The sequence below is a fragment of the Hydra viridissima genome, unplaced genomic scaffold (genome assembly GCF_058129835.1).
Source record: "Hydra viridissima isolate aposymbiotic clone 2 unplaced genomic scaffold, HvirCarnegie_v1 scaffold_8, whole genome shotgun sequence".
In the NCBI taxonomy this organism is placed as follows: Eukaryota; Metazoa; Cnidaria; class Hydrozoa; order Anthoathecata; family Hydridae; genus Hydra; species Hydra viridissima.
Genome location: NW_028324307.1, coordinates 4,285,350 through 4,303,961, shown reverse-complemented (window position 1 = coordinate 4,303,961; position 18,612 = coordinate 4,285,350). Strand labels below are relative to the sequence as shown.

Genomic DNA, 18,612 nt, shown 5'->3' with positions numbered 1-18,612 from the left:
CACATCAAAAAAAAGTGTTCTTCAAAATAATTTAACTTAATTTATGAATCCAGTCACACAAGTGAAAATTTCATTTAAAAGTAAAATTAACTTTCATAATTATGACTATAATTTAACTATTCATGTCATTAGACATTTTTTTCAATAATTTTGACCTTTTGTGAATCTGACAATCCTTTACAGCTCTGGAATACATACAAAGCTTTTATGATGGAAGATTTCATTCACTGCTCAGTCCCACTTCTAATAACTGAATAAGCTACTCTTGATCAAGTTAAAAAGATTGTTAATCAAAGTGGTGAAACGCTGGCTGATTACAATCTGCTTGTTATTGATGAATTTCTAGGTTTACATTTAGAAAATTTTGATGAAAATGTTTAACAATCTATTGACGAAGCTAATCGAATGAGACTGTTGCCTAATGTCACTCAATAAAATGTATGTAATGCTGACCTTGCTGCACTAAATGAGCAAGCAAGTGCAGAAAATCAACATTCTAGATTGTTTTTCATGGTGGGACCAGCTGGTAGTGGAAAAATCTTTAATTATAATTATTTGATTGCTGAAACAATAAGTAGGGGCTTTAAATCTGCTACAGGTGCATGGACTGGCATAGCAGCAACTCTTCTTACAAATGGATCTACATTGCATGGCTTATTCAAACTTCCTGTTCCAATATTGGATAAAAGCAAATGGAGTGTAGCTCCTAACCATGGCTTACTATATAACAGGCCTTGCCAACGCGCGGCTTGCGTAAAAAACTGGAGGCAAGATTAAAAATATTACTTCGCAATAATTTACATTCTCAGTTAGGTGATTTTTGCATGAATATAATATTTGTATGATATATCTACTAAAAGTAACTTATAAAAAGTGAAAAGATGAATTTATTACTATTATTTTTTTAATTTTGTTTATAACTAACATTGTAATATAACTAACAAATAACATTTATAACAATTTTAAATTAACTTAAATGTATCTAAAGCAAATTATGTTTAAACAATTTAGTTAGTATATATAGATTTATATTCTGCTGTAATTTAATGTTAGCATTTACCACAAAATTTATTAATGGGTTTTTTAAGTATTAAAAATAAATTTTTGAGAAAAAAGAGATAAAATCTTTAGAGAATAAAAAGTAAATACAAGCTTTTTAGATATTTTACTAAACACTATTTTACAGTTTTTGTTAAAAGCATTTTACTTTGTGCTGAGTTTTATCAGCTTCTGCTTTGGCTCCTTGTGTGAACGAGGTGAATAGAGTCGACAATAATTATTAAATAAAATATTTGTCATTGTTAATCCATGATGTCTTTGCATACCTAATGAATAAAATTCTGATAGCATCATAAGGAGGTTACACAGTGATGACCGACAAGTGTCATTATATACTTCATAAAAAAGAATGTAACAGTAAGTTGCCCATTGACAAACTTTGTCACCAGGAATTGTTAAACCTCCTCGATTTAAGTCCTTTACAAAGTTTCCATACGCTTCATAGAAATAAAAGGTGTCATCTGGATTTTCATCTTCACGAATAATGTACCCTGCAATATAAACTAATGACATTTTAATATCGACGGTCAATGAGTCACACAGAGCAGGTAAATTGTCAATAACGTTGCAAATACCCTCGCTTGGTAAAAATTTACATTTTGGACAAGAGTGATCTGAACCTAGATTGGCTAACACATCTGAACTTTTCTCAAACTTTAATAGCAACTTTGTACGGTATATAGTTACTTTTTCAAGAACTTGTTGAACGGAAATAAAATAAGTTCCTCCTGAGCCTTGTCTTAATTTTCCAAAAAGCTTTTCTAATGGATCTGTTGTAAAGTTGCCTAATAACACATACTGATGAGTTGTATCTAAAAGATATTTTGACAACTGAACCAAACCATAACAGGTCTGAGCTAAACAACTAGCAGTTTCTCTTGTTAGTAATTTGACTCTTTTTCCTTTTTCTGTATTTTTTATTTGTATAGCAAAATCACCCATTGCAGAAAGTTTGCTTAAATTGTCATCATTAGCAGAAGCAATAGCAGCTCGATTAGAATCTTTCAAACAAATGTCTGCATACGGACTGTGAACATTACAAATTTTCCAAAATTCAATGACTTTAGAGATGAAAATAATCGTCCCTTCATTATCATGCAGGTCTGGATGACTTTTTAATGCTGACAATGTTTCATCGCAAAACACTTGCAGACAAGTGATAACTTTTTGTCTTTCAATTGGCTTTGGATAAACAGAAACTTCCGTTAATTTAGACATTTTAACAATGTTTTTCGTTTCAAGCTTGTACAAATTAGTAATATCAACCCACCGTGCTATTTTTTTTTCACCATCAATATAAAATACAAGTTCTTGAGTTTTTTCTGTAATCCAGTTATTACGTATACTTATTAATAAATGAACATAATCAAATAAAAGAAAAATATTGTCTTTAGTGCACCATGCTTCTTTTTTTTTCAAAAAAGTTATAAAATTTCTGATTGACTCTGTTACCATCACAGACAATAGCAACAACATTGCCCCCATTATTTTTAATTGCATCAAGAATCAGGGTTGTCTGTTCAAAAAGAAACTCAGCATCAAGTTCTCTGACTGGTAACATTTTGTAAAGAAATTTTGGTCCATTAAACAATGTTACAACCAAAAAGCTCAGTACTGTGTTTGCTAATAGATGAGGTTTGTTGACAGATTTACCAAATACTATGCCACCATGATACTGTAACATTGGTTTAACATAAACCTCATCAAGAAGTAAAATGCATGTTTTTTGTCTATCATCTCTGAGATTAGAGAAAATATGTCTGATGTAAGTGGTATCATCTAAAGATTTACATTTAGATGTAATTCTTCCTAAAGTGCGTAAACTTGGAAGTTCAAAATCTTCTCTGATACGATTGTAGGCTGATCGTGAAAGAGAAAAATACTCAAATGCTCGCACAATTGTTTCAACTGGATACTTTTTTTCCCCAATACATGTTTTATTCATTGACAAAATTTGTTGATATACAACTTCTTTTTTAGGTGTTATTTCACAACAATTTAAAAGTCTTAATGCTTCTTGGATATGAGAAAATTTGTTCATAATATAAACTCGGTTAGATGATAAAGTCATAACACTAATTTTAACTCCACAATGAAATGCTTCAAAAATGAGATCTTTATTTATGCAAAGAAGAAATCTAGGAATAGCACTTTCCTTTAAAAAGTCTGAAGACTGAATCTGTAATATATCATTGCATAAATAATTAATAATAGCAAAATTAAATTGATTAGTTTTTAACTTTTCACATAAAACATTAATACTTTCTATTTTTTCTTGTGAATTAAATATTGCTAACTCATCCTCTTCTTGCCAGCGAGCACTATTAAGACTTTTTGATGTTTTTCTAAGTGGCATGGGTACAGTAGGAACTAAGCTTGGCTTTATGCAATCAAATACTGACGGAGCATCACGAGGTCTCAGCTTCCCATAAACAGTAACAGTTGAATAATTTTTTGGCTAATGTCTTTCACATACTACGGTGTTATCAGTATCAGGAACATTATCTCTTGGTATTATAGCAATCCAACGTTTTCGTTCTTCAATGTTTCTTGGAAGTCTAAATGTTTTAACTCTATTCTGAGGATTATAATTGCCATTGCAATTTGTTACACAACATCGACGAACCATTTTCTAAATACTAAATTAAATCCTTTGCTTAATCCTTCACCTCTCAACTAACTTTTTTTTTAATTTGGAAGTTAGTTAAAATAATGACGGGTGTTTGGTTATTGTTAATTTTATGCAAATATTAAATTTATGCGTGTATATATATTCAACTTTAATTAACTTTATCAAATAAATTTTAAATGAAAATTATTTTGTTAATTTTATAATAATTATTTAATGTTATATAATTATTATTGTTACAAAAAAAACACCCCCGTGTTTATTTTGTAAAACGGCTTTCTAGTTTTTCAAACATAAAACTATCTTGCCTCCAGTTTTTTACGCAAGCCGCTCGTTGGCAAGGCCTGTTATATAGTAAGCCATGCTCCTAACTCTTTTCACAGGCATTTTTAAGACAAGTTAGTTTGTTTTTGCTTAATGAAACATCCATGATACCTAAACATGCCTTAAATGTAGTAAAAAGAGGACAACCAGCTGAGATAGTAGAATCGCGTATAAAATGTTCTTTGAATTGGCAATGAGTGCAGAAGTTTGCTTTAACTGAAAATAAGAGAGTACAAGATGGGGAAGGTGAATTTTCCCAATTGCTACTAAAACTTGGGAATGGAACAATACCAGTTAAAGAGGAGGATCCTTTTAAGGATATATTGAAATACCAAATCAATGCATTATTAGAGAAAATGAATCGATTGTTGAGAAGATTTTTGAAGATGCTGATCAAAATGATTATTCTAAACGCGTGATTTTAACACCAACTAATGAGGATTCATTATCAATCAATGAAGAGCTTGAATGTCTGCCAGGTCAGGTCAAATTTTGAGTGCTGATCAAATTGATACTGATGACCTTATGAAAGAAATAACTTTCCTGAGTTTTTGAACAGCTTAACTCCTTCAGGTGTGCCGCCTCATTGCTTAAAGGGAACATTTACAAATTCAAATATACTATATCTTTTTAGAAGTAACAGCGCTCCGACCATCCATATCTAATACTATGAGATATATAGAAATTATATACTATATCTTTTTAGAAATAACCACGCTCCGACCATATGCGCACGATCGTGCGCGGATGGTGTATTAAATCCTCCTGATCCTAATTATGTGAGATGTAAACAAGTTCAAGCTAAATTTGGTTCTGATGCTACTTTTATACTACCACTATGCCTACCCCATTTGTTAAGGGTAATCCCCAATTGATATTTTTGAATTGTTATCAAAAAGTATTTTTACCTGCTTTTGTTAATATGTTTATTGGTATTGCTACTGATGTAGAAGAAGATAATATAGACGAGCCAATAAATAAACGTATTAAAATTTAAAAATGTATTTCGTTTATATGCTTTTGAAATATATTTGTGTTTACAGGTGCAGTTTTCTTTCTTGCTTTTGATAATATATATAATAATTCAGGATTGAGCTTAGCGTATTCTGATAACTCCTCCTCTTTAATCCAGTCAAATAATGGTTTCCCTAAGAAGAGGATGACGCAACGATTTTCAAAGGCTTTATATTCATTGGCATGCCATTTGAGTATATCCTCTTTGTTTTCACTGTTCGTTGTTATCATTACTGGGTGTGGATCTACAGGTAGCGGGTCTTTATATTTGATGTCAGTAGTTAGGGTGGGCGCTCCTTCTAACAATTGCTTCATTAATTGTACTGCTCCAGCTTGCTCGAATATAAATTCATCGCATCTGTATACAATACAATTAACTAAGTTTTGAAGAAGGAATGGCGATGGGTTTGCGCTTAGCGGACAGTTCCAGAAACCTACTTCATGTGGTAAAAAACCTGCATAAAGTAGGTTTGCGAAAAAAGATTTACCGCCATCTGAAGTTCCACATAAGATCAATCCTTTTTTTTTAAAATTTTCATTAAATAAAAATCGTGCTAAAGGTGTTATTAGTCTATCAATTGTTAATAAATTTTGTTGTGCTATATTGCGCAAAATATAAATGACTGCGCCAAGTCTGCTTTTGTCTGTGCATTCTTTAATTCTAGTTAAGATAATATCACTGTCTCCAAATTGTAAATAATTTTGTCGGAAAATAGTTTTTTTACGAGATTCTAATTTTCCTGATGCCATATTTCGTTCCAGGAGTCTTAGTTCTTTACATTCCTTTAATGTTAAGTCGTACTGTCTGCTATTCATAATTTTGTGATTAACTATGTAATCTATGAATAGCTCTCTAGTTTGACTCCTTTTAGATTTTCTCTCTGTCCTAATTAAATTAATTTTTGGAGGTGCTATATCTGTTGCTATTAAAACTTCATCAAGGTGTTTATACAATTTTTTCAAAGTATTTAAGCACGTTACCGTAATAATAACGGTCATTAACGTGCTTAATTTCAAGTTTAAATTGGCATGAGTCACAATTGCTTCCATACCTTCTTGTGTGGATGTCGTTACATCCTCGGCATGTAAATCTCCTTGATTTGAATATTCGTCTTCTAACGATGAGTGACTGGTTGTCGAAGTTACGGTCTTTAATGTTGACAACTGGTATGGCAAGGAAATAGTGCGTGTGTTCTTTGCCATCGAACTTGCTACATTTTCCATCGGCATACTCGCATTTAACGTGCGTTTTTTGCTTAAGTGGGATTGCTGCTGATTGACTGGTGGAGTGATCAAACCAGACAGCGTCATTTGGTTTTCCCACAATGGTTGTATGTAACAGGTCAAATCCTCGTTCAATTCCTGTGTTGAAAATAAATAGTTCCTTTAGGGAAATGAAAATCTGTGTTTTATTAAAATGTTAAGGAAAATAACTTACTGTTTTATCTAATTCTATTGATGTTCAGTCCATTATTTTTTTTAACTCTGTTGTTGCTGTTTCTAGTTCTGTTGTTTGTTCTGTTTCTTCTTCTGAATCAGGTATTTCGATAATTCTTTGTTTCTTGCTTGGCGGTTCAATTCTTGGCTCTGCATCTTTGGATGTGCACTGATTCATATCGTCAGCAAGTAATTCATCCAGTTGCGAATCAGTAAGCGGTTTTAAATTTGAAGCTTCTTTAGCGCATTCCATTGCTTCTTTATTGTATTCCATTGCTTCTTTATTGTCATCTACTGTATACGAAAGTTGCATCAGAATTTCGTAAGCTTGTTGTTGGTTGTTGCAAGTCTCTAACATTTCTTTTAATGATTTTATTTGTCGTTCCTTTGCTGCTTTTACTTCCTTTGGTACTTCTTTTTTTTGTCTTTTCACAACTTTTGTGTTAGGCATTTTAAAATAGGTTTTATAAAAGTTATAATATTCCGTATTTAGTCTTTGTAGTTGGAGCGTGTTATGAGGCGTTGTTTTAAAAATGAATCTTTTATAGTTTGGATTAAGCTAATCCTTTTTCCTATTGGCTAAAAACTGGTTTTATGTTATACTTGCTAATACGAAAGATTTACAAATTACTTACCGACCGACCGCCCGCCCGGGCCGCCGGCCCATCCCGACCGACCATCAACTATGAGATCTCATAGAAGATGGTCGGTCGGGATGGGAATTTGTAAATGTTTCGTTTTATTTTAAGTGGGAGATGCTTTGTCAGCAGTTTTTTTGTTATATAAGGTGTAAATTTTTTTAGTTATTCAGTTATGATTTTGGTTTTGTTGTTATGGTTGTAATTGTTAGTGGTGAATGGTGTGGGAAGTCAGCATGTTTTGCTTTGTATAATGAATGCCTTGATCATAATCTCGCTGCTTGTGACTTTTGGACAATTTGCGGGTGTCACAACTTTGCCCTTGCTGATGGGAGAAGAGTATGCTTTTCCTCTCCCCCTCGGGTTCAATCCAAACGGACCCCAGAGCCGGCCGCACAAAGTGCCTGAGGAGAAGAGCTTTCAGGTGGCGCCAGGATGGGACAAGCAGATCTTTGGCGTCAACGAAAAGAATTTTAAAGACCCTAATGCTGCTCGAATTGGCGAATTTTAAAGACCCTAATGCTGCTCGAATTGGTGAGCCTGTTCTCACGGGACTTACTGGCGCTGTTAACCCTCAAACTACGATTAACGCAGCTAAAGCTATTAAAGACGTTGTTAAAGCAGTGTCTATTGTGGGACAGATTCGTCGTACCCTAAAGCAGGCAATATTGCCTAAAAATGATCTTACCTTCTATAAAAAGATTGGCATGAAAGAATTTGGGAGGACGCGCCCTACAAGTTTATTAGAAGATGCGCTTTATTCTGAATCCGAATGGAATTCCAACTTCTCTCGTTCTACTTCTACGAACGATGTGAGTAGTTTGTTTTCCACTAGCAGTACAGAAGGTTCGACTTGGAGTTTTCATTCGGATTATAAGCCAGTCCCTACGGACGATATTCCTGTATATGCGTCGTAATGTTTCTAAGCCTTCTCTCGTGGAACCTTTTTATAAACGTTTTGATTTACCATCTTTACGGGCGGCTAATGTTTCCCGTAAAATTCCGTCTAAAAGCGATACTTCGAATAATCGTCCCTCTGATTTTATGAAGGCTGTTTGGTACGGTGTTTATTCTGATTCGCTTAAAACTTCGATAAAGCATTCTGGGTCTATGCCGCATATAAATGCTCGCGTTCCTCCAGAAGATTTCTTTTCGCTGGCTGATGTCCTTAACGACAACAAGAAGATTCGTACATCCAAAAGGAAGAAGAGGTTGGGCTCAGCGAGGTTCTCATATTAGTTATGGCGGAGCAGCCCCCAAATTCGGAACCCAGCGCGTCTCCTGATTTCTTTTTAGAAAGAAGTTTTGACCATTTCAAAGGATATTTAGACGAACATCTCCCGATTTCGTTATAGAAAGAAGTTTTGACCCTATCAAAGGATATTGGGACGAACATACTATTGAAAGTTCATTGTATTTTTATATAAGTTCTACTTCTGCTACCGTTAATGATATTTATTATTTTCCTGTTGATTTTCCTAATATTTGATCTAATGTGGATCAATATTGGCCTGTTGCTGATGCTTTGTTCTATATTGATAAAGAAGTAGAATGTGAAGTTTTGGACTTTCGTGTTGAGAATCAATTAAAGACTTCTCAGGCTTCTATTGTACCATTGGAGATGTCTAATATTGGTATTCGTTTTTATGATGTTGAAGGTGATCAATTGTTTACTGATCCAGTTTATCCTTTATTTGATGTTGCCGATTTTAAAAAGATTCAAGATATGAAATTAAAGCCTAGCGAGAAGAAACCTAGTCCTTTGCCTACTATGAAGTTATATGAAGATTCTATTTTCTTTAATGATCCTAAGACATTGAAGCCTGTTGGAACACGAATTTCTAATGTGATTACAACTAAGGATCCTCGTTTTGTTGAAAGAAATAATGTTGCTGAGAAAGTTATTTATCATTCTAAATGGGTCAATGATATTGGTTTACGTAAGCCTAATAAGTTGTTATTTAATGATCCTAATACTTTGGTTACTTTTCGATTGACTGATACTTCTGGTAATCCTGGTGGTTCTTGCTGCGATGTTACAGCTAGTGCTGATCGTTTAAAGGCAAATCATATTTTTCATGAGACTTGGTCTGTTTTAAATACTTACCCTTGTGATTATCGTTTTGGTCATATTGAGATGCCGAAGTTTGGTTTTAAGAATTTATGTGCTCGTATTATTGTTAGTGCCAATGATGACACTCGCAAGGATATACGTTATCCTGTTGGTTATGCTCGATTTTATCAGCAAGCTGAAGGCATTACTGAATATCTTACTGGTAGTACTCCAGCTGTATTTACTGCGATTACTCGTTATGCTAGCAATGCTAAAGTTCCTTATTTTCAGGAGCAAGGTCAGGATACTTATTTACAGCCTTATTCCGAATTTGATCATGATGCTGTTTTGTTAAAGAATCGCCAAAATTTTGATCTAGTTTGTGGGAATGCCTTAGTTGAAAATTCTCTTAATACTACTTGGAGCAATTTGCCTTCTATTATGCCTTTTTCTGGCGATAAGACTTGTAAGCGTTTGATTTTTTTGTGTTGATCCTGCTTATCGAGAGGGTGAAATATTACCTACTACTGTTCGTGGTCGTATTCGATTAAAGCATACTATTCAGGTGTTTAAGAGACAATGGGTGTTTGATAAAATGACTTTTTATCCTCCTGATCCTACTTAAAAGCGTGCCAATCAAGCTAAGTTTGGTGCTAAGTTTGGTGCTGAATGTACTTATTCTACTCTTGACTTTTAAAAGCAGGATAAAATACTTTCTGATAAGCATTCAAAAATGTAGAATAAGTACTTAACACTATAAGATATCTTATAGTTAGTTGCGGCCCGCTCGGCGGCACGCGGGCGGGTGGGCTGTGAGGAATTTATAAAAAGTTTCAGGATTAACCGGTACATCATACATAATTCTCAAAGCTAAAAATTTATCTTTAACAGTCCAGCGTTTTCCTTTTTTAACACGGTTATTCATACGTGATTGACTTTGAAAAAATATTAGTTGTGTGTTTGTTAAAAGTTTTTTAAATAAATTGATAATGTGTTCTATTGAACCATCACACTTTTTTAACACTTTTTGCTTTAACTTTATGTTCTCTAACTATTTTTAAATCGACAAATTTTTACTTGAGATAACAGATACTTATTTCTAAAGAAGTCTTGAGAGCTGTTACATTACTCGTACTAATAGTTTCAACTTCATTGCTTCCGATAAATTCAACTTTATTGTTGACTTCTTTTTTTGGTATTTTATCTTGGAGTCTATTTCTTTATTGTTGACTTCTTTTTTTGGTATTCTATAATGGAGTCTTATTCTTGGTTGTTTTCTTTTTAAATTTAAATAAGATGGTTGATTAGGAAAATTAAAAGTTGTTGGTACAGCAGTTACCATGACGAACCCAAAGTTTGCATCTAAAATGTAGATAAAACCTTATTAATTTGTTGAAATTATCTGCCCCATATTATACATGAAATTATCTGCCCAATGTTATATATATATATACATATATATATATATATATATATATATATATATATATATATATATATATATATATATATATATATATATATATATATATATATATATATATATATATAATATCTCAAAATATTTTAAGTTAGACAGTATTTTATAATTCTCTTTAAAATTTGGATACACAAGTTCGTTTATAAATTTTGTCTGATTATTAGTTACTCACCTATTTTGGTCCTTTGGAAATCTAAAAAAAGATATTATTTCCAACATTCATTCCACGCTTGTTTTCAATTGATGGCTGAACAAAAGGCTGGCATATTTAATATTATAAGTCTGTCTATAGAATTATTTTTTATATATAAAGTAAACAACAACTGTGTTTCATAAAATATTGTTTAGAATATGGTCCCGCAATACATCCCATAATTCAATTTACAGACAATTACACTTAAATGTATGGATTTTTAGCCGAGTTCGCAGGGATTGATAACTATAGTCACTTTTTGATATAAATTGTCTTTTATCTATAAAATAATAACTACTCAATAAATTTTATTGATTTTAGTTCAAATTGTTCTTCATAGTTATACAAAACTTTTTGTAAAATTTTATTCAATAAGGAAAAAGTAATTCGGGTAATTCGGGTCCCAACATGGTTTGTTAACCTCGTAAAATTTTTTTTTTTTCTTTTTTTATACCTGGGCATCCTATTATATGCAGTAAAATGTGTTTTAAGGTCAAACGTCAGCGACAAAAGTTTGATGGTATAGGACCATCTTAAGTGTTAAATTATCATACTCAAATGCTCAACAGACACTTACCCAACCTTACAACTACAGTGAGCAGTCACTACATTACCAATTAAATCAAGAGCTATCCAAGGCTTATGATTAGGAGATGTGGTTCTATATGAAGGTCGAACATCACATTTTAAGATCATGATATCTTGACTTATTTTCATGTGAACAACAGTTTGTACCCAACCTTCTTGAAATTACTTCCAAGCCTCTAGTTACGGTAAGCAAAAGAAAGTATCACTTATTCCATGATACACAAGCGACGTTTGGCAGAACATTACTCCGGAAGAAAAGTTACCGGAACAAAATGTTCTTCAAAATGTTTCTTGTGGCGTTCACACGTCAATGCGGCTTGACGGTACATAAAATGAATATCGCTTAAACATAGTCACAAGAATATATAGGCTCGAAACAAAGGCCGTTTCGATTGTTCAACCGCTTTATGTTGAAACTTGTACCAACGACCCGGTGAAGGTGCACAAAACGAAAATTTTCACATTATTCTCCTTGTGATTCCAGGGTGGCCAGCCAACTGGAAATCAGGGCAATCAGGGAAAAGTCAGGGAAAAACATTTTAGTCAGTGAAATCAGGGAAAAGTCAGGGGTTTTTACTTTTTTTGCCAAAAGTCAGGGAAAATTAAGTTTTAAAAAAAATGAGCAGCCTCCTTGACTGAAATGGCCCCCTTGGCCTTGGGGAGGTGAATAATAGAAGAGAAGGAAAGAAAAATTTAATTTATTTTAATATTTTTTTTGTTATTGTAGTTACAACCCTCTTAAATTCTGATAAAAATAGTAACTATGATTGCTATTATATTATTATATCTAAAGTTTGAAACTTATTTTTAAAATAAATTATTTTTATATTCAATTTATTTAACTGTGTGCTGCTATATGAGTTAAATATATTATATCTATATAATATATTTTATAACTGTATGTTTATGTAGTGTAGATTTTTTCTAGGTATATAGTTAAAAAATAGTAACAATAATGTCTAAACTAACTTATTTTGACAATGACTGGATCAATCATGAATTGCATCCATCATGGGATTGGCTAAAGAGAACCGATGATAAAACAAAGGCTTTGTGTAGTGTATGTGGAAAGACATTTTCTCTAAGTAATATGGGTATAATGGCAGTTAGAAGCCATGAAAAAAGTGGCAAGTATTTTAAAAAAATATCTTTAAAAAGTCAACCAAAAGTACTAGATTATTTTCAGATCATGTTCCAAAATTGGACTTCTATTTCAGCGTATGTTTCCTGACAGTTATATTGCTAAAAAAATGACTATTGGGAAAACTAAAGTGGCCTATAACATTACGCACGGACTTGCCCCGTATTTTCATGATTTAGTTTTAAAAGCTGTCTTTAACTCTACCCACATTGTTGTATGTTTTGATGAATCTTTAAATGAAGTTGTTCAAAAAGGCCAAATGGATATTTGCATTCGATATTGGGATGTGATGCGTAACCAAGTACTACAAGATACTTTTCGTCTGTGTTTCTTGGCCATGCAACTGCTTATAATTTGTACAAAGGTTTTACAAATGTCCTAAATGAAAATCTCCAAGCTAAAATTTTACAAATATCTATGGATTGACCAAATGTAAATTGGAAGTTTTTTGATATACTCCGTGATGAATTCGGTAAAAAATTTGAAACATCTATTCTTGAAATGGGGTCATGTGGCTTACATGTTGTACATGGTGCATTTCAAGCAGGTCATAAAAAAGTCGATTGGAATGTTAATGGAGTACTCAGGAGTTTTTATAAACTTTTTCATGATAGTCCTGCACGTAGGGCAGATTATCAATCAATTTGTGGAAGTGGTAAGTTTCCTAAGAAATTTTGTTCAACAAGATGGGTTGAAAATGTATCTGTATGTCAGAGAGCTTTAGATATTTACGATAATGTGAAGTTGTATGTTAAACAGTCTAAACTACCAAACAATTATACTGTAAATATTGTTACTGACGCTGTCAATGATCTTTTGATGCCTGCTAAAATTTCATTTTTTCAGTATTTTGCTTCAATTGCAGAGCCTTTCTTAAGACTTTTTCAGTCAGATTCTCCGTTAGCACCTTTCCTTTACCAAGAACTAGAAAAACTAATGAGATCTGTCATGCAGAACTTTATTAAAAAAGATGTATTGGATGGGGCAAAATCTATTATTAAGCTAATGAAAATAGACCTAATCATGCACAAGTGTCACGAAAAAGAAGTAAAATTTGGTATTGCAACTTCTTCGCTTCTTTGTAAAATAAAAGTAAGTGAAAATCAAAAGTTACAATTTCGAAGTGATTGTATCCAGTTTTATATCGAAGTGGTTGATAAACTGAGGGAGAGAAGTCCTTTAAAATATAAACTTACAAGAGCTATATCCGCTTTAAACCCCATTACTATTTGTTCTAATTCTGAGATAGGAAAAAGCAGAATGACTGATTTACTCACAATCCTTCATGAATCTAAATGGATTAATGCCACATTAGCTGATAAGGTCAATATTCAGTATCAAGATTTATGTGATCTTGCCAAAGGCATCCACAGATTACAGTTTACAAATTATAATGTTTATAAAGATAGGTTGGATGTTTTTTTAATTCCTTTTATAAGCCAGAATTTTAGTTCCTTATTTGAAGTATCCAAAATTGTCTTCACTTTTTCACATGGAAATGCACAAGTTGAAAGTGGGTTTTCTATCAATTCAGATGTTCTAGTAGAAAATTTACATGCGAGCTCTGTAGTTGCCCAAAGACAGGTATATGATAGAATTCACCATGTTGGTGGAGTTTGCAATGTTGAAATAACCAAATCAATGGTTAAAAGTGTAAATATGTCTCATTCACATTACAAAGATTCATTGAAACGAAAGAGAGAAGAACAGATGCAAGAAGAACTCTTAACAATGAAGAGCAAGTAAAATACAAAGAAAAATTAACTCTTGGAAACGGATCGGTCTTGCCAGATCCATTATCAATTGATGACTGGCAAAACAATGTGACACTGCTCCCTAATATATCACTTGGTGATATACAACTCTACCTTATTGACACACCTAGTCGATTCACCAGAGAGAATATAAGAGCATATAAGTCTTTAGAAGCATACAACTTCTTTGTTTCTGGGCATGTTCATGATGTATTTTATCATAAAATCAAAAACACTGACTACTGTTACTTGAAAACTAAGGTAATGTATTAAAGAAATTATTTAGTAACTATTTACTTTTTTTTTTTTAATTATGGTTGTTTATAGGTTCTGCCAAGTCAGCGGCAAGGACAAAGACACGAGGACTACAGCGTTTGGGTTGCACTGCATAAAAAGGGCTGGATTTTGACCGGTAATTGCTCCTGTATGGCCGGACTTGGATCAGCCTGTAGCCATCTTGCTGCTCTATTGTTCAAATTACAAGCTTGTGTTCAACTGGAACTAAATGAGGAAACAGCATGCACAAGTAAACTGTGCAATTGGAACAAATCAAGAACTAAGACTGAACCAGTCCCATTGAAGTATATGAACCTCAAGCGGCCAAAACATAATGCAAAAGTGCCATGTATAGAACCACCTGCTAATTACATGCTTAAAGGATTCACAACACACCACGGTGCCCCGATTTCACAAGAAGATAAAAAAGATTTAGAATCTCTTTTTAAGATTTCATGTATAGGCTGGTTATCAAGCACTAGTTATAATAGTGAAACAGATTCAGCTGATGAAGATGATCGCACAAATTTGCCAGAGCCCTTAACCTATTTATACGATCCATCAATTGTTAATAACTCTTTAGATGAAGTTAAAAATATTTCAAAACAGCGTTTTAGTGAGTATAAAAAATTTAGTTATCAAAAACAATTTGAACAACTTGCTATGGTTACTATGACACAAAGTAATAATAAAATTTGGCATTTACATAGAGCAGGTCGTATTACAGCTTCAATATCAAAACAAGCATTTTGCACTGATATTGAAAACCCATCATTAAATTTTATTTATGAAATAATGCAGTATAAACAAATCCCAAACTTACCTGCTTTAAACTACGGTAAGAAAAACGAGGAACACGCCAGGAAGTGCTACAACACTTTATTAGCAGCAAAGCACAAAGATTTTCGCTTGACTGGTGCTGGATTGTACATTAATATTGAAAATCCATTTTTAGGAGCAAGTCCTGATGGCTTTGTTGAATGTAAATGTCATGGCGCTGGAGTTTTAGAAGTTAAATGCCCATTTAAATTTAGGAATGGTCTTGATGGATGGAAAGAGGATAAAGGAAGTCCAATTGATATTTATGGCAACATATTAAAAGAACATAAATATTACTATCAAATGCAGCATCAGATGTATGTAACAGATAGAACTTATTGTGACTTTTTTGTATGGAGTAATGGACTTAAAAAAGGAAATACATTTTTATTGAGAGTCGAAAGATATGACAATTTTTGTAAAACATTACTGGAAAAATTGAATAGTGTTTTCTTAGAAGTAATACTTCCAGAACTATTATGCAGAAAGAAAGACCCAAAAAATGAATTAGAAGAGAAAAAATACTGTCTTTGCCAGAAACCAAGTTTTTATCCAATGATTGAATGTGATAGTCCAAACTGCAAAATTGAATGGTACCACTACTCGTGTGTCAGTATAAAACATGCACCCAAAAAACCATGGCTTTGCCCAACTTGCAAGGATACAAAACAAGAATCAAAAATAAAAATAAAGTAAACTTTTTGCCAGTTTTTCAGTTAAACAACAACACTATTACTCATATTTACAAGTCCACAAATAGTAAAAACAATGTTATCTAATAAATCAACTTGACTTATAGGTAATTTAGCATTCAAAATGTCAAATTTTTTCAAGCGTCCAATAACTCGCTCTACGTGAATTCTTACATTAGCAAGTTGCCTAGATTTATTTACTTCTTTAGCAGAGAGTTGACTTCTTCCTTTTGTGAAAGCTGGTACTTTTAATATTGCACCTTTTGTTGCGACTTCTTGTTCAATTCGGAAGCCTCGGTCTGCTAGAATAAGATCACCATTTTCAAGCATGTTGAGAAAACCTGACTGTATTGTAATCTGTTTATCTGAAACACGGCCACCCCAGCCTTCAGAACAGAAACTTACAGAACCTGTTGGGGTGATACTTATAAGATATTTAATTGTATTACTATTTTTATACGACGACCAAGACTGAGCCCTAGAGTTTAGTCCTAGGGATCTTTGTATAAATATTTCAAAGCAGTCAATAATTGAAATACAACTTCTGAAATTATAAAAACAACGAGGTAAAACTTTTCTCATTGCAATTCGGTCAGGCCAATTTATTAAAAATTTAAGTCTAGTTGCTATAACAACAATCCAACATCTAAATATTTTTGATGCCAAACCATAATTTAATGAAAACCTGAAAGCAAGATCTTTTATAAATAATCCTCTACGTAATCGCATTAAAACCAACAATAAATGGTCTTCTAAGGATATTTTTTTTGAAAAGCTTTTGACATGGTTTTTAATTCTTTCAAATAGCCAGATAAAGTTTTCTGCACTCATACCAGTGTAAAATCGAACCTTTGCATTGTTTTTTGAAATACTTTTGTATGAAAACTTGTGTGACTCCAATTTTGTAATTTTATCACGCAACTAATATAGCTCCAAATTTCTTTCCATAAGTTCTTTTTGTAGGCTTTCAAATTGATTACACTCAATCTGTGTACCTAAAGATGAATGTTACTGTAGATAAAGTTACACCAAAAATAGCTTTGAAATCAGAGGAATATAAAAATGAAGTAAATAATAAGTTTATTGTTAAGAATATTGTTCTTATAATAGTTATTTTAATTTAATCGTAAACAGTAATCTTATTTATCTTATTCTTATTTATTTACATAATATTAGTAAATACTTCAATAAAGTTTAACAAGTAGCTTATAAGCTATAAAAGCTACAAAAAGTAAATAATGCAGGTAATAAAATATTATTTAATTATATTTTATATGCTGCGTTATTTAGATTTGCGTTATTTACTTTTTGTTACATAGTATATAAAAGTATTTATAGATGTGAATATAACAAGTTATTATCAAGATCAAATAAAAGCAAATGCAAAAATAGAATTATAAAAATATGTACCTTTTTCAAAAGTTAATGGTTCCATATTGTCTTCTGCTGGAGAATCTAAATTAGAAAAAAATTATAATTTTTGTGATGTGAATATAACAATAGATAATCAAGATTAATTGTATGCAAATAAAAAAAATTGAATTATAAAAGTATTTACCTTTTTCAAAAGTTAATAGTTCCTTGTTGTTTTTTGCTGGAGAATCTAAACTAGTAAAAACTTGGGTTTTTCTTTTCTGAGCACGTTTAAAACGATCTTTTTTTTGGCTTAAAACATTTTCTGGAACATTTTTATAATTAAAAATGCTTGGTACATAGTCAAGATTTAAAGGATTGTCAGACTTTTTTCCTATAATAAACCAAATCTCAAATTAGAGGACAATTTAACAAAAAGAATATTTGATTTATGCTCTATATTCAATGTTTATTCAAAGTATATATAAAAAAAGATCAATAAAAAAAAAAAAAAAAAAAAAATCTATAAATATTTACCAGAAATAAAATGATCACTGCAAAGTCTAGCATATTCTATGGATTTTTCAGACCAGTTTTTTCTTCGAATTGCTAATAGCCATAATTTGCGTTTCTCGACTTGTTTTTTATCTAGTATTCTGTAGAAGCTTCTTTTGATATCATTATAATTTGTTCTAACATTACTACAACCAACAGCACAACAATTATCTGGCATATTTCTTAGTTTGTTGCAGTTTAAATACCTTTAGTTTGTGTGTGAAATACGATACTTTGTTTTTTCTATACTGCCAGCAAAATACGCATGCGCAAAATAATGTAAACATTTAAACCCGTCTATAATGTATATACATTATATAATATATATACATATACATCATATATATATATATATATATATAAATTATATTTACTATATGCACTATATGTGCGTATGTGCTATAGACAGTTTTCCATAATGTTATTTTCTAGTTTAAATATGACATTGAAGCTTAATGTCATATTTAAATAAGTAAATATGAAATGGAAGTTGGAGTGATTTATTAGAATCGTAAGCCCTTCCTGATGTTAACTTGTTTTGCAGATAATATATAGTGATAATATAAAAGATTTACTATTATAATAAAAATGTAACTTTTGTATTCTT

The 18,612-nt window shown here is 31.9% G+C and overlaps 2 protein-coding genes and 2 pseudogenes across 4 annotated transcripts; 1 reads left to right on the top strand and 3 right to left on the bottom strand.

Moving 5' to 3' along the window:
• Positions 1–569: 569 nt before the first annotated feature.
• Positions 570–3,785, bottom strand: LOC149884654 (uncharacterized; annotated as a pseudogene). Its single transcript, XR_016454702.1, has one exon. The product of XR_016454702.1 is annotated as an uncharacterized LOC149884654 (transcript).
• A 1,220-nt stretch (positions 3,786–5,005) lies between these two features.
• Positions 5,006–8,296, bottom strand: LOC149884653 (uncharacterized). Its single transcript, XM_090094535.1, has 2 exons — positions 6,465–8,296; positions 5,006–6,410 (listed from the first exon to the last, which is right to left on the bottom strand). Exon 2 carries the CDS (start codon positions 6,335–6,337, stop codon positions 5,006–5,008), a length of 1,332 nt encoding a protein of 443 aa, XP_089950661.1. The 5' UTR covers positions 6,338–6,410; positions 6,465–8,296.
• Positions 8,297–12,370: 4,074 nt separating this feature from the next.
• LOC149884652 (uncharacterized) lies at positions 12,371–16,157 on the top strand. Its single transcript, XM_090094533.1, has 5 exons — positions 12,371–12,546; positions 12,602–12,857; positions 13,001–14,140; positions 14,209–14,571; positions 14,638–16,157. The coding sequence occupies exons 1-5, from the start codon at positions 12,371–12,373 to the stop codon at positions 16,099–16,101; spliced, it is 3,399 nt and encodes a 1,132-aa protein (XP_089950659.1). The 3' UTR covers positions 16,102–16,157.
• LOC149884651 (uncharacterized) lies at positions 16,122–18,295 on the bottom strand (annotated as a pseudogene). The gene is made up of 4 exons (XR_016454642.1): positions 17,988–18,295; positions 17,656–17,844; positions 17,508–17,552; positions 16,122–17,092 (listed from the first exon to the last, which is right to left on the bottom strand). The product of XR_016454642.1 is annotated as an uncharacterized LOC149884651 (transcript).
• Between the last annotated feature and the right edge of the window lie 317 nt (positions 18,296–18,612).

What these genes read in the sequence shown, in the direction of transcription:
- LOC149884653 (XM_090094535.1), bottom strand. Translation starts at nt 6,337, where the DNA reads ATGACGCTGTCTGGTTTGATCACTCCACCAGTCAATCAGCAGCAATCC.
- LOC149884652 (XM_090094533.1), top strand. Translation starts at nt 12,371, where the DNA reads ATGTCTAAACTAACTTATTTTGACAATGACTGGATCAATCATGAATTG. An exon ending in AGCCATGAAAAAAGTGGCAA is followed by an intron (nt 12,547 to 12,601) that starts GTATTTTAAAAA and finishes GATTATTTTCAG; the next exon opens with ATCATGTTCCAAAATTGGAC. An exon ending in ACTGTTACTTGAAAACTAAG is followed by an intron (nt 14,572 to 14,637) that starts GTAATGTATTAA and finishes GGTTGTTTATAG; the next exon opens with GTTCTGCCAAGTCAGCGGCA.